This window comes from Aspergillus multicolor (genome assembly GCF_047715735.1).
Source record: "Aspergillus multicolor strain CBS 133.54 unplaced genomic scaffold BDW74scaffold_24, whole genome shotgun sequence".
NCBI lineage: Eukaryota > Fungi > Ascomycota > Eurotiomycetes > Eurotiales > Aspergillaceae > Aspergillus > Aspergillus multicolor.
The window spans coordinates 215,361-230,255 of NW_027395975.1; the positions used below are offsets into that span (position 1 = coordinate 215,361).

General features: G+C 53.2%; 7 protein-coding genes across 7 annotated transcripts; 2 read left to right on the forward strand and 5 right to left on the reverse strand.

Annotated features, from left to right (window-relative positions):
- Positions 1-863: 863 nt before the first annotated feature.
- Positions 864-1,858, reverse strand: BDW74DRAFT_180857 (phosphotransferase family protein; the record flags this gene model as incomplete). Its single annotated transcript, XM_073729851.1, has 3 exons — positions 864-1,514; positions 1,591-1,619; positions 1,681-1,858. The coding sequence occupies 3 exons, from the start codon at positions 1,856-1,858 to the stop codon at positions 864-866; spliced, it is 858 nt and encodes a 285-aa protein (XP_073581079.1).
- Positions 1,859-2,545: 687 nt separating this feature from the next.
- BDW74DRAFT_186886 (cytochrome P450) lies at positions 2,546-4,412 on the reverse strand (the record flags this gene model as incomplete). The annotated part of the gene is made up of 4 exons (XM_073731341.1): positions 2,546-2,845; positions 2,932-3,321; positions 3,405-3,748; positions 3,814-4,412. Coding segments are annotated over 4 exons (1,633 nt in total), but the record flags the coding sequence as incomplete, so codon positions are not given.
- A 597-nt stretch (positions 4,413-5,009) lies between these two features.
- Positions 5,010-5,431, forward strand: BDW74DRAFT_180859 (uncharacterized protein; the record flags this gene model as incomplete). The annotated part of the gene is made up of 2 exons (XM_073729852.1): positions 5,010-5,019; positions 5,079-5,431. 2 exons carry the CDS (start codon positions 5,010-5,012, stop codon positions 5,429-5,431), a joined length of 363 nt encoding a protein of 120 aa, XP_073581081.1.
- Positions 5,432-5,705: 274 nt separating this feature from the next.
- Positions 5,706-6,653, reverse strand: BDW74DRAFT_180860 (uncharacterized protein; the record flags this gene model as incomplete). The annotated part of the gene is made up of 1 exon (XM_073729853.1): positions 5,706-6,653. One exon carries the CDS (start codon positions 6,651-6,653, stop codon positions 5,706-5,708), a length of 948 nt encoding a protein of 315 aa, XP_073581082.1.
- Positions 6,654-7,092: 439 nt separating this feature from the next.
- Positions 7,093-7,986, reverse strand: BDW74DRAFT_180861 (uncharacterized protein; the record flags this gene model as incomplete). The annotated part of the gene is made up of 1 exon (XM_073729854.1): positions 7,093-7,986. One exon carries the CDS (start codon positions 7,984-7,986, stop codon positions 7,093-7,095), a length of 894 nt encoding a protein of 297 aa, XP_073581083.1.
- A 353-nt stretch (positions 7,987-8,339) lies between these two features.
- Positions 8,340-10,168, reverse strand: BDW74DRAFT_186888 (uncharacterized protein; the record flags this gene model as incomplete). The annotated part of the gene is made up of 5 exons (XM_073731342.1): positions 8,340-8,867; positions 8,951-9,236; positions 9,266-9,858; positions 9,925-10,008; positions 10,058-10,168. 5 exons carry the CDS (start codon positions 10,166-10,168, stop codon positions 8,340-8,342), a joined length of 1,602 nt encoding a protein of 533 aa, XP_073581084.1.
- A 387-nt stretch (positions 10,169-10,555) lies between these two features.
- On the forward strand, positions 10,556-14,411 carry BDW74DRAFT_180863 (uncharacterized protein; the record flags this gene model as incomplete). The annotated part of the gene is made up of 3 exons (XM_073729855.1): positions 10,556-10,589; positions 10,646-11,352; positions 11,418-14,411. 3 exons carry the CDS (start codon positions 10,556-10,558, stop codon positions 14,409-14,411), a joined length of 3,735 nt encoding a protein of 1,244 aa, XP_073581085.1.
- Positions 14,412-14,895: the final 484 nt, after the last annotated feature.

The following is a 14,895-nucleotide window of genomic DNA, read 5'->3' on the forward strand; positions in this document are numbered from 1 at the left end:
CGTCATGGGTATCTAAATCTACATAAGACCACCGTTTGCATTGATTGCCATCAGCACTTGCAGCGTGGTTGGTATCGCCTCCTGCCAGTGCCAAACGATCTTTACTGCTCTGCAAGTAGCAGTCCTCGATTACGGTTCTAATTATACTCATTGACTCCTGTGCCAGTTAAAATATTCCACCAACCATGACTCTGGCGAGCAATGAACCAGGATTCGTGGTGAACCTGCTCCTTCTCTACCGCACATTCCACCCCCACCCATCTTTGACAGCGCAAAGGCAAGATGATGAGAGACTCCTGCTCTTCTCTCGTTCTTGCCATTCTCACCGGCCTGGACATGCTGCCTGGAATGACTATAGAAGGCGATCTGATTGATGAGGAGTATTATGTTATACCACCCCCAGCGACGCCAAATGGCTCAAAATCTCTGTCGTTTTCTACCTCTACCGGCCTCGCCATGGTGGACAATGAGACTGTAGAGTGAGGTGGGACTGCCAGGATTATGTGCGGAGATATTGGGCCAGTTGCACAACTTTAGTTTGGATGAACACGATGAGGAGGACCAGGAAGCGGGGGGTATTCTCTATATTAGGGGGAGGTGCTCCATTGCGCCCGGGCGCAGCTCGTCTACCTACCTAGGTACATAGCAAGCCGAAGATCCTACACCACTCTTGTTGCCCGGACGCGGTCGAGGAGCCACCACTGAGCCTATCTCTGCGGTGAGACGCAGTCCGGCAGAAACAGATACCAATCGTTTCCCTCATACGGCGCCAGGCAGTTCGTACTTCTGACAGCTTCGTAGTACTCCGGGTACCAGCCGCTATACTCTCAGTCAATCAGGCCGGTCACGATCCAGCGTCTGTTCTATGTGGGTTGCACGGTGATGTTGTCCGGGCGGAGGTCGCCGTGCGTGAAGACGATCGTGCAAGCTGAGGCCGGCGGGCTTAATTCTCTGAGCAACTCCACAAAGACATGGCCGCCCGGCCAGTGGCCCGTGCAAAGGAACTGCTCAAACTCGTCGATTGCCGTGATCGGCCGATCGCCCCGGCGGACATGTCTCCGGACATCTTTGCAGCCTTCGCCCGCCGTGCCCCCAAACGGCGTGCCAGGCGTAAAGGGCAGGGATCTCAGAGTCGTTAGGGTCGCGTTCAGCTGCTCTTGAACGGACCTCTTCTGCGCCTTGTCCAGGATCGGCCATACCTTCGTAAGAGCCTCGCCGGGCTGGTAGGTCATGAAGATAAGCACCACGCTATTGAGCCGGAGCATGCCCAGTGGTTCTGGGATCGGTATGTCATTGCCGGGTCGATGCTGCCGGAGGTACAGGAGGGTCGTGTACCCGGTAAAGTCTGTCATGTTCCGAACAGCCTTCGCGACCGTTGAAGCGTTGCACCTGAAAACCATCTTGCGGCCGGGCGAGGCGCCTTTCCAGAGGACCGGACTTGCTTTGAATAACGCTATCAGTCGCTCCGAAAGGCTGAGGCTGTCTGGGGCAGTCCAGAACCCGGGGTACATCCTCTACCAAATCAAGGACCGCTTTCGAAAGAGGGTAGATCGTCTCGACTGGCGCAGCCGCGTCAAGATAGTCCCTTACGTCTTCCTCGTGGGGGCGAACAGGGCGGACTGCAAGTCTGGCGTTAGAAAGGCGACTTCTTGAGCTCAAAGGTGCAGTGTCATTCATTACCTTTGGTTTCTGTGGTGGTGCGCATCTTCTCTAGCCGGGTGGAGTAGTCCGTTGGCAGCCTTGTGGTTAGGTCGATCTCCGGATCAGCTGCGAGGGCGTCTTGCATCCTCTTTAAGATCGTCGCGTTCATGCGTGCTGCTCTTGATGGTTTTGGGGCGAGCTCTGCGGGTGGATCCATTACGGCGTAATTATAGCAATCAGGTCAACTGCTTGAGAAAGAAAGAAGTCACTGGATTGAGGAGAGAGGTAGTCGAGGTCTACGAAGGAAGGGGGCCTACTCTAGGCAGTCGTGAGTGCCTATGTCATGTGATTCCTCTTAAAGTACCGTACCTGTACCCTATGGTACCGTGAGCTATAGTGATGTATGGTATGGTATGTACCTGAAGGTGAGCGGCTTACGGTATCTCTCACCCACTCTGCTCACTGATTGATTGTGCAACAAGTGGGTATGGTAGCAGGTATGGTAGTCTGAACACAGCTATTGCACGGTTTTGTCATCTGCAAGCAGGGAGCATCTCCTGTTCCCCATGAGCCATGACCTTCTGCAGTTTGGATTACATACCATACCATACCTACTTGTTCTGGGCCAAGCCAGACCAAGCCCTAACTTTACACCCGGCCCTGGCCTGTATAACAATCGGAACCACTAAACTGGACAGCATAGTTCAGTACTACCATATATCAATGCATACACCACAAGATAGAGATCGAAACTGAACTAAGAGGACCAGCAGTCCGGAGCTTATAATGCCATCCCATCTTCTCTTCCACAACCAGACCAGACCAGACCAGACACTCAACTTCCAAAAAGCACCGCAGCCAACACCACATGGAACATCGCGCAAGCCCCCAAGAGAACCACGCTCTAGCCCTGGTTCCTTCTAGTCGTAAACACAAGATTCACCGCCGGCGCCCCCGCAACACAATGATCCTTAACCCGGCCAAAGAACACCCCAGGATCAAAGTCCAAAGCCGGCGGGAACGCAATATCAAACTCGTGCGCCACCCACGCAATCACAGACCGGAGCTCCATCATCGCTAGATTCCGGCCGGCGCAGCTAAACGGGCCCGCTAGGAAGGGCATGTGGGCGTTTCTGTTGATGATCAGCTCCGGGCGCCAGATCCAGCGCTCCGGGTGGAATTCTGTGGCGTGGATGAAGTTCCGCTCGTCTAACAGGTATCAGTCACCATGCACATTCACTAAGAAGTATAAGTATACGATACGGGGAAGGGGCACGTATCCCGTCCAACCTGATACACCGGGATAGAGATAATCGTCCCACCAGGAATAAACCTGTCTCTGATCATCATTCCTTCGCGTGGCGTCTCCCGCTGGGACCCGAAGAACACCGACGGATGGAGCCGCATGATTTCCTGGATCACTGCGTCGAGAACGGGCAGGGATCGGGTGCAGTTGAAGTCCCCCTTTGCGAAGAGCGGGTCCACCTCGTCGCGCAGGCGCTCCAGCCACTCGGGATGCAAGGCAAGGTTGACGAGGAGGAATATCAGCGCCGTTGCGGTGGTGTCGCTTCCGGCTCCGACGATGAGACGGCACTCCGAGGTTAGGAGGGCGCGGCCCGTAGCGTTGTCCTCGGTATTGGCGAGGAGGTGGGCGAAGAGGTCTGGCTTGGGGTTTTTCATCTGGAGCCATTTCTAAGAACACGCTCCCAGTGTCTACTACCCGCCTATACTGGGACACAGCAGTGGCGGGTGGGTAGACTCACATTCTTCCGCTCTACAACCAATCTCCCCGAATACTCATTCCACTCCCTCATTGGCCCAACCGCCCACGAGAACGTCGTCAGCAGGCCCATCAGCCACGGGACATGCAGGAGCAGCCCAATCGCGTCAACGCCGCGCTGGATATTGTCGAGCACGGACTTTGCGGTGTTGTTTGACTCGCCCGTGACGAAGCCCATGGGCTCGCCGAACGCCAGTGCGCTCATCACGTCGTAGCTGTAGTGGATGCAGATCTCGTTGACGAGGGTTGGGGCTCCGTTGTTCTTGTGTATGCGGGTTAGGAGCTGGCGCGTGAATTCCTCGACGCGGGGTGCAAAGTCTGCGAGGGCTGTGATTTTAGTATGTTAGTATGTCTGCTTGTTTTGGCCATTGGAGGGAAGTATGGTAACTGACACATCTTAAACGCAGCATCCCACACCCTCCTCCTGACACGATGGAACGCGCGATCCCTTGTCGTATTCACCGACGTCTCCATGGACTCATAGAACGGCCCTTTCCCCGTCACAGACGCAAAGCCCAGAACCGGCGTGATGGCGGCCGCATCGAAGATAACCAGTTCGCGGGGTCCAGTGCGCACATAGTCGCCGTATTGTTCTTGCAGTTCATCGAGAACGCGGTACCATCTGATATCCGTTTCGAGGACCCTGTATAAACTCCAGAACTTGCTTAGACGGGCGCCGAACGGGCCGGGGAAGTTGTGTAGGGGGTGAAAGAGGGCGCGGTAGATTAGCATGCTTGTGAAGAGGGAGAGGAGGAGGGAGGACACGGCTAAAGATGCAATGGTGTATGCATGGAGGGGGCTGTTATAGTCGCTGCTTATTAGGGGGAGAGTGTGCGCGATTGCGAAATACGCTACGATAAATGACGCTGCGGTTGAGGCAGGGCGCTTGTCGACTTCGACACGTTTGAAGAAGAAAAGGTGCAGAGCGACGCCGGTGAGGCTGGCTGTTGCCAGGATTGCAGGCGTGGGCGATTGCTGGGCTGCACTCATTATCTGCGTGTGAAGATGTTGGTCGAGGGAAGGAGAAGATTTGGAGCGCGGAATCCGCAGAGCTAGGGTAGGATCTCGCGGGGTTTCGATCGCGAATATGCTCGTTCTTATATTAGGTGTCTAGCACCCCTGCATCCTTCGTCCTTCTAGTGCCGTCCCCCTCCACCAACAGCGGAGAAGACCGGCGCCTCCCAAGTCCGTCGTCTCATCTTATCACACTAACCCTACTCTAGACCTAGAGCACCACTAGGCCTTCAGGACAGACGAGGATGGGGATCCTTAACCACTTACCACCATGATCCGATGCCAAGCCCCACGAAGCCCTAACTGCGTCGGACCGGGATTGGGTGTTACCATACCTTATAACTGATGTATAAGATATTTATATTGCTGGTACCATACTCTTAACGTACCATACCATACCATACCATACCATCTTAACCTTGTTCTCGCCCGCCGAGTCCTCATCGAACCAACACACCCCGCAATCCAGAACCGCTACGTTGATCTTGTTGCCCTGCTTCACCTAGGCTTATCCACCTCCCTAAAGCGTTACCGTTATAGCTACAATACCATAGCCACAGCCCCCAAACCCAAAATGGCTCCGCGTCTCTACGTCGTCTTCTACCGCCCCCGCTACGGCAACTACCAACACTGGGCTCTACAGCTACGACTATCCCCACAAGCCAGAGCCACCTCGAAGTCTCCGAACTCGAATCCAAATCCAACTCCAAATCCAGCCTCATCTTCGAAGTAACCGGCGAGCACCCCTCCTTCGCGCGGAATGAGATAAACGACGCGCCAGAGAGCGACGCCGATTTCCTCAACAAGCTCTTCGTCGGCGTCGTCGGCGACGACGATGTCCAGCGGGTGACGGATGCGTTGGAGTCCGTGACGGTGGATAATGAGGCGGTTGAGTGGGACTTTCAGGATTATGTGCTGGAGATTCTGGATCGCTTGGCGAGGAGTTTGTGCTCGATGAGGAGGATGAGGAGTATAGCGATGCGAGGAGGAAGTTGAGGGGAGGAGGAGGCCTATTCTCTAGGTAGGAGGGAAGGTCTTTGGGGCGGGGCTCGGTTTGACTACGGGGTATATGGTAGGGAGCGGGATTGAGTTGAGATTTTTCTGTATCGGACGTGTTCATGGATACAGACCAATATTCTTCAAAATCGGCGCTTCCATTGACCCGTCAACCTCAGCTCTCATTTATCCATAATAGACTCATTGCATTTTAAAGCCGACATTACAGGCTTAACACTGATAAACTCTTTCCCAACTTCTCCTATTCCCCCTCCTACTCCTCAAAAATCCCCTCCGACCAATCCCTCATCTTCTCAACCCAGCTCTCATGCGGCACATCCCCAAGCTCCTGATATCTCCGAGCACTAGGCCTAATACCAAACTCCTCATAGAACCTCCTCAGCCGCGGATACTCCTCACGCACCTCGCGCCCATAAACATCAGACACCTTCCGTCCCGAAGAAACCGTCATATCAACACCGTAGCAGTAATCCGTGAACTCAAGGAACTGGAAAAGGACGATTTCTGCGATGGTAGCCTGTCTCTGCCCCTTCCCATAACTGCTGTTATCGTCACGGTTCCACCTGAGATCGGGCACGTACTTATTCTCCCCAAACCAGTTCTCCACAGCAAGGAGAACCCGGCGCGTCCAGCCTAGCATTTCCTTTGCGGCAGCGGGAATCCGCATCGTGCCCGTGCCGGATCCAAATGTGCGGACTGGGTTCCAGCTCTCTGTTAGGCCGTTTGCGAGGCTTAGGAGCTCGCTGTGGCGGGCTGTGAGGAGGGCACGTGAGGCTTCGTCAACGTCGTTGGCATCAACATGCGAGGTCAGCGATGGCTCGTTGATGGGCAAAGCCAACGGCGCGGCAAGTTTTGGGAAACCGTATAGCCCCTTGTTACAAGCGTCTTCGAGAAACTCCATGATGGCGAGGGACTGCTTGATGAAGATGAATTCGGATTCACGTGCCCCATTGGGTCCCGATGTGGACGAGTCCGAGCCATTTTGATTCTTCTTCGGAATCGCGAGGATCGGAAGGCTCCCTGGTGGCTTGGGCGGAAAGCCGTCGGGGACTTTGGCGCCGAACTGCACGTCCGACACGGTGACGACGGTCACAAGAGACGAGGGGATGCTTCGTTCTCGGAGGTAGATTACCAGCCGTCGGGGGTAGGGCTGCCAGGGGTAGGCGTAGAGGAGCCAAGGCTCGGATGTGGAGATGGACATTGTAGTGGTAGGGAACAATTACCTTTGTCAGGTATCTCTCTGACAAGGAAGAATTTAAACACTGTAAGGCAATGGATGCTTGAAGGTGAATGAAGATGCCTCGCTCGGGTCGTATTTATAACTGATGTCGGAGATTTCTGCTGTCTAGATCCGGAGACATTCCGACAAGCAAGGTACCCATGTCGTCACTGTCAGCGATCCTGCGCTATATAAGTCTTGGGATATAGCATTAAGCTAAGAAGGATTTGAATGCTGGTTGGCCGCATGTAGTAGCTATCCTGAGTCCAATGATATTTTTCACAGCCCCGACATTGGTAATTGACCATCGTTTCAGGCCCAGACTGCACCACGAAAGTCGTTACCGGCGACGAAAGTGCGCGATAACCTGGATGTAGCTGAGCCAGAACGATGCATCCAAGCCAGATATAGCCAGTAGACCTTACGGGCCCTGCTTTGCAAACGGCCATAAATCCTCCATCGCACCGCCATTCGCAGAGCTCAAGAGCTCTCCGTAATAGTTAGCGAGCGAATTGATTGGGATGAAGTCGATGCCCCGGTAAGCGGAGACATTTGCTGTCTGCCGCTGCCACCATGCGTCTACAAGCTTGATGGTGTTTTTCCTGAATATCCTATAGTCACCCCTCAGTTCTCGGGGAAACGCCAGGTCTGCTAATAGGCAAATAGTAGGCCGATTCAGCACCAGGCACGCGTAATTACGCATACTGGCTCCCAGGACGGTCATTGAGCCAACCGCACAATCATCGAGCAGGTTCAATCCGCGCAGGAAGGCGCGGAACTCCTCGCGCACGCGGTCGTCCGACGCACAAGATAGCGCCTCCTCATGCTGCACAACATCGATTTTGAACCGACGCAGAGCTTCATCCGTATACTGCGCGGTCGAGCTAGCTCTGATACGCCAGCGCGTCACCTCGACGAGATTAGCCAATGCGGACGGGATCTTGGCCAGTGTTTCAGCGTCGTAGTCGACGACAAAGGCGTAGAATCCCCAGGTCGGATCCGGCTCGTGCTCGTGCGGCTCGAGTTCACCTGGGACAACTTCAGAATCTGCATGGACTTCTTGAATGAGCTGATAGATTGGATCTTGCAGGATATGCGAGTACTGGGCATCCAGGGGGTTGAGGTACGTTGCTGGGTCGGATTCTGCGCGGACTTGTTCTGGAGTGCGGATCACGGATTTGATGCTGGACGCGGAGCCCGGACCAAAGGATTGCACAGTAAAGGTACGGGTCCGAGGCACTGGACGAGTCGTGAGTGTTGGGTCTGGGGGTGTAGTTGGGCGGAAGCTGCTGGGTGGCTTGCCGCGGGTCGTCATCGTGAAGGTTAGTTGTGTATACAGCCAAAAAGCGGCTGGAGTCTGTCCTTAAATACCCTCTTAAAATACCGGACTGTGATTGCTAGTTTTTAACCCCGCATGTTTCAAGGTTCACCAATCACGAGTAGATAGGTACCGGTAGACTTTGTGGAAGATCAGCCGACCAGGCTCCAATGGATGCCTGATCTAGTCCATCCCATTTATCCTAGATGAAACATTATCTGAAGTGCATGGGGAGACCACACGCCAAATAGTCGCCATGCAGCCTACAATATTTCCGGCCAGGCGAGCTTTGTTGGGCGAAGTGAACAAGGGCAAACAACCATGGTTTTACCGTAGCGGACCCCCAAGCCCTAAACCGAATTCGCCGCGACCTCAATGACGTCCAGTACTTGATGCCGAAACGCCTGCTGCAGCTTTATGTCCTCCCTTGTGTCATCCTCGACCCTAAAATCTCCAGTTAGACACCTCAGTATGGCGTGCTTATACCTTTTCCCAATACGGGACTCCAGCCTCCGCTGGGCGTGCTTGATCAATTGCGCCCTGACAACCGCTGGGTCGGCAGCATATGCGAACAACTTCCTCTCGAGCTTTCTCGCAGGCTCCCAAAGGCCTATTTCCAGCAGCACAACGCCAAGCGAGTGGATGTCGTGAAACTTCTTGAATGTTTCTATGGGCTGGCCTTGCCGATCGGGATGGCGGTAAATGTCACGCGTTGGTTCGAAGTCCGAATGTCCGCTGGAAAAGAACAGTTCCGGTCTGCTGAATTTGAAGCCTAATACCCAGGGCTCGGAGTAGTTTGTATCGAGGCGGAATTCTGGGTCGTCGGGGACATGGTGCGGCAGGAGCAGGATGTTGTCACTGCGGAAGCTTCCATGGACCTTGGAAAGAAAACAGTTGATTAGTGCAGAACATGATTTGGGGTCCCGTACTAATGTATACAATGTTGACGGAGGAATCATACCCATTGTACTATGTGAATCTGCGCTATATACTGGGCGAGTCTGAGCGCTAGACGAAACTTGTCTCCCAGAGTTGGAACGAGCTCGGATTCGAAGAGAATCCTCTGGAGACTGACTGGTGCACCTAGCGGACTCTGGAGCTCAAAGAGAAATGCGATAAGATCCTGGTTAGGAAGTTTCCGCCATCCGATGCAGGGGAGGATGCGGAAGATCTGTTCCTTTGGCTTATGTAGCAGTCTCGCAAGGGACTCAACTCGGTTTCTTGTACGCGAGTCGAGGTCGTAATTGCTGTTTTAAGCCGCAGCGGAGAATTGTACCGATGATTTTCCTGGATATAAGCCTGGGATTCCTTGAAAAGAACCGTGAAGGCGCCTTGATGTTTGACTGGGGTGATCTCTCTGAGGTAAGGGTCCCACGACAATGACAGTTCAAGAGATTCATCCTCTCCATTTCCTGCATCTTTGCCCTGTTGAGCTAACCGAAGAGTGGCGTCTCTATCAAAGTCTAGTTTCTTAGACGACTCGTCGGTCTGGAGGTGCTTCAAGTGGTCCGGGGATATCCCAAGCTGGGAAGTGAGACACCAAAGCTCGACCTTGCGTTTCAGTCTGGAGTTCCTGTCCTTGAGTGACAGCAATATTGTCTCCACCTGTTTCTTATCCCGGAGAGACCAACGGAGAAGAACCGGTATCGAAGGGCTTGTGCGACCGCTAGGGGTATTAGGCAAGGAAGTAAGCAAACTCGCTGACGAACCGCCGGTGGACCGTGTGGCAGATGCTTTCGAGACACCGTATCTGCGCTCTAGGAGGTCGACGCCTTCGCGGAGGATAGACTCGACCTCCGCGAAGAGGAGCTCGATCTGACTCTGAACATTGGGATTAAATTGCTCATACAGGGTCTTGCCGCCGTAGACCTGTAGTCGAACGCAAAGTTAGTGACCATCGAGGCATGGAGGCGGCCTAAAGTTGGACAAACTTACCCAGCATTCAGAGAAGAGCAAGTTCCTTAGAAGTCTGCTCTGTACGTTCTCGTCCACTGCGAGTTGGTACAGCTTGTTCGAATCCTGGGCAGTGATGTCAGCCGCGTTATACTGATCTGCGAACGCTCCTCACGTTGGCAAATCCTCTGGTGTCCGATATGAGTTCTGCTGTCCATTCGCCGTATTTTATCAAGCCGTCAACAACGGCTATTGTCAAACCAGCAACAGAAAGTGGTTCAATCATAGTTTGAACGTGGAAGAATTGCCAAAGCAGCGGGGTAAATACAAGCTCAGGGAAACTCAGCTGCGTCCGACTGAAGAGATTCGGTCGATCAAGCTAGGCTCGACTTGAATCTCGTGTCATGTGAAGAAGAAAAGGCAGGGGAGGTAGGTAACACAGTCCCCGGCGGCCATGACGACACCTGGCGCACGGTCATCTGTTCCAGCATTGCTGCAAAGCCGACGACTACCGCCTGAGTCTCTTAGAAACTGTTCCATTAAGACCAGGGGGCATTATGTCAATGATTTAGTACCAGTTCTCGGCATGCCATGAGCCCCCGGCCCGCGAGGCCCGGTCACCACGTCGCGCCTCCATGCGGAAAAAGGCAGGCTCACACCCGGGGAGCAGGAGATGGCGGACAAACATATGAATGATGGGTGGATCAGTGCGTGAACCCAGCCCAAAACCTTGATTCGGGATATTTTCTAACGTGTATCACAGATTTGAAGGATTCGGTACATGGCCAAAACACTCTGTCATGGGCGACATCAACTTCCAGCACGCGGGTATCGACTGTTGATGGTCTGAGCTTCAGCGAGAACTTTGATACGGACATTGTCGACAGCGTAGGAAGCCTGCTCTCTGTCATCCAAAGAATGAACCTCAACCGATTCCCCGCAAACTTCATTCAAACAATTCGTGTAGTAGGAGAAGGAGAGGCCTTCTCTGTATTCGAGAGCAAGTTCCAAGGAGAGACAATTGCCGTCAAGCGGATCCGATTGCATGAGAGCAACGGCAATGTCGGCCGGGCAGTGTTCCAGCGACGGCTCCAGGCAGTGCTCAGGGAGACTCTGATCATGAACCACGCTCCATTGGCACATCATCCTAACATTATGCATTTTCTAGGTTATGGTTGGGATCTTGAGGAAGAGCGGCTCTCGCTCTTCATCACGATGGAGTTTGCTCCAGCAGGATCTCTGCGGAACTACTTACAATCCTCAAAGAGACCGTTTCGGGCAAAGGAGATCCTCGCTGGGGATATTGCGACCGGATTGATGGCGCTTCATAAGTGTGGGATTGTCCATGGGGACCTTAAGCTCGACAATGTGCTGGTCGTTCCTTCCCTCGACCGTCCATCGATGGTCGTTGCCAGAGTCGCCGACTTTGACCACTCGATCATTCTGACCTCAGCCTCAGAAGCAACTATTGTACGTCTAACTTCTTTTACATTCAGCAAATTCTGACGCTTTTGTTTAAATATACAGCGCCCGAGGTCCGTCGCCAAAAGAAACAACCCATCCCTGCCGAGCAGCTCCACAAGTGCGACATCTGGGCATTTGGACTTGGCGTGTGGGAAATCCTAGCAGATGGACAAGTCTACTTTCGAAGGTCGTGGCGAAGAGATCCTACTTATCATCGTTCGATATCCTTTCCGGGCCCACTAGGGGGCGTCGAATGTCGCTCAGATGTAGAGAGAGAGCCACGATCTGATACAACCAGCGAGCCCTTGCTTGGGAAGTTCGACCTTTTCCATCTCAAGGAGGTCGCTAAGATCTTCCTCGGCACCTTGCAGATGCCTGAAGTAGGGCTTGAGACGAAGTTTCTCCTGGCATTGTTCGAGCATACACTGCAGGTGGACCCGGCCCAAAGGCTCTCTGATCTTAGTCGACTTCCAATCGTGACCGTCTGGCAGAAAGCTGCCAGGGGACACTCTCTGCAAGTAGAGCTGGCGGTCCTCGCCATGACTAACGAGATCAAATACTCAATGTTTACGAGTGGTAACAACATGCATATCCCGTGGGAACACCGAAGACTGCTCCAAAAGGAGCTGGAAATCGAAGCCACAAGTGGTTGCTCGTCTAAGAACACAACAACAGCTGCCTTTCAGGTCATGCTGTGCTATGCGAACGCATTCGGGACGTCGAGGGACTACGGCAAGGCTACAGAATTCCTTCGGCAAGCAACTGGCGCAGGCCACATACTAGCTCGAGTCTTTGGAGAACGGATTGAGGATGGGCTCTTGCAACGGAGGGCGAAACCACTCCCTAGTTACACTGACTGTCTTGCCCTTGGGTTCCGTTGGCTTAACCAGGTGGATAAGTCCTCGAGTATTACTGTGCACACGACAACGAGCATCTTCGAATTTCCGGACTACATAACTTTCAGAGATACACTCGATCTAGACTTCGCGTCCACCAGTGCCCGATATGGCGACATCACTGATATCATAGTGCGCGCTGCTGGACTTTCATCTCGCTATAGTATTCTCGAGCTTGCAATCTGTCAAAACGATACCCGATTGGCAAAGGCGATATTGTCGACAGTCCCCGAGAAGGTTACCAGTACGAAGATCAATCAGGAGCTCTTGATCTGTCGTACTGCCTGCTCTGGGGCCTTGGGCACCTTGGGGCTGTTGATGGAGTGCTGGGAAACACTCAACCCCCTAGACCCTTCCCCAATTCTGCAGTGGCTGTTTTGCTTCTCCGGTACTGATCTTGAGGAACTTGTACGAATTGTGAAGAAGACTTGGGGTGAGAGCCCTCGGTTAATGAAGTCCCTCAACCGAAGCATGACCGTTTCAGGAGGCGTCCTGCACCCCCAATGGCCCTTTCAGGTGCAAGGGACGCCCCTTGCAACCGCCATCTCGTCTGGAAACACCACTGTAGTGCAAGCTCTCCTCGAGCACGGTGCTAACCCGCTCGCTCCAGCCTTTTCAAGTGAAGAGCAAGCCATTGCAGATTGGACACCACTGTACGAGGCCGTCAAATATAACTTTCCCGACATCTTCAGTCTCCTCTGGAGATATGCTTTCCCTCCCGGCGGAAAAGTGTCAATCGACACCGTTCACGCTTCTTCCCACCACCGAAGGTTTTTGTTGGCGTGTGCATTGTCGCTACTTACGAATGCCGAACGACTGGCGATACATGGTGGTGACTACCTGGAAGGCCTACAACAAACAGTCAGGTTGTTGCCTTTCTCGCTCCTGCAACAGCAGGCTCCAGATGGACGGACTGCAATAACTCAGGCAATCGACCTGGGAGACATCGATACCTTGGAAGCGCTGCTCAATCATTGCCCCGAGCTCGCAAACACGCAAATCAAGACCCCTGGAAACGGCAGCTTGTATACTTACCCACTACACTTTGCGACCCAGATATGCTCGACAAGAGAGTCCGAGTCCATTCAGATCATACAAAGCATCCTTGAGATTGATCCACAAGCGATAGATCGGCCTGATGCCTCATCATTCAAACCAATTCACATTGCCGCTATGGGTACTTCGGTCGCCGTACCACTGCTGCTTCTTGAGCGAGGTGCTTCCCCGGGTAGCAAGGACGGATTGGGAAGGACGCCATTGCACGTCTGCCGTACGGCTTCCATAGTGCATCTGCTCCACAACTATGGCGCTGAACTAAACCATCAAGATTTAATTGGCCATACTCCTACATATACTGCGGCGGGGCAAGGGCTTGCGGATGTTCTACAGGCTCTGATTCAATGCGGTGCAAACATTAGTATCACGGACCATGAGAGAAACAGTGCCTTGCACCACGCGACCGAAGCAAGATACCACGGGCCAGCCAAGATTCTCATCAAAGCTGGAATACATGTTGATGCGCAGAATCAGCACAAGCAGACGGCCCTTCACTTCGCTCTTAACAGTGGCCAACATGACCTCGCACATACCTTGCTTGAATATGGGGCGAATCCTTTTGTACGCGATACGTCGACCACGTCCCCCTTTGTAATTGCACTTACTTTCCCGGGTATAACAACGCTCCGGGTAATTCTGGAGCACTATGGCACCTGTTTTTTACCGCGTGATGTTCTAACCAACACGCTTCTTGTTGCCGCCGAATTCGGTACACCAGAAGCCCTGACACTTTATCTGGAGTTTCTACGTCCCATCTTGGTTGAACATAACGCAAGAGACCGCATCACAGGGCTTCCTGCTGTGCACCGTGCAGTTACTGCATACCGGGAGGATCTCGTGCGAGTCCTACTGGCACATGGTTTTGATATCAACAACTTGGACTCAGAAGGAAACACTCCATTAATCTTGGTGTGCAGCACAGCCCGAGAAAGACTGACTGGTTCCAATGCCGCAAAGAGAGACGCAACATGTGAATATCTCCTTCACAAAGGTGGCAACATCCTAGCAGCAAACAAGGGTCGAACCCCTTTTCTCATCGCACTCGGAAACAAGGATTTCTCGTTAATGACACTGCTGCTGCGACATTACTTCACATCAAATCTAGAAAGCTAAGCCTCACGTCTAGATTCTCTCATGCAAGCTGTATTCAATGGTCTCACCTGGCTTCGCCCTGTGCATGTCCTAGCTGCAAAAAGACTGCTCGACAATAAGACGGCTAGCCGAACGGTTCTTAGGCATGGTATAGACTCAGGCCACTGGGAGCTTGCAGCAAGTCTTATCTATGAGGGTTTGTATTGAATGCAGACGTCCAAGAAATCTTTCGCCTCCAGGATATAAACCGGCCCGGGTGCCTCAGACGCCTGTTCGAACGCGCTGAACGCATACAAGAACAGCAACCCCGCGACGATGAAGATCCCACGTTGACTCTTTGGGAGTACTTGTATATCGGAGATCACGTTGATCGCGACCTAGTAGGAAGCCGCGATAAACGATGCGCTGCTGCGGAGTTGGACTATATATTGCTCCATCTCTACGCCGGGCGAAAAGACTACCAAATGCTGTCCTACTTACACGCTAATCAGGCTCGAAATCTGGA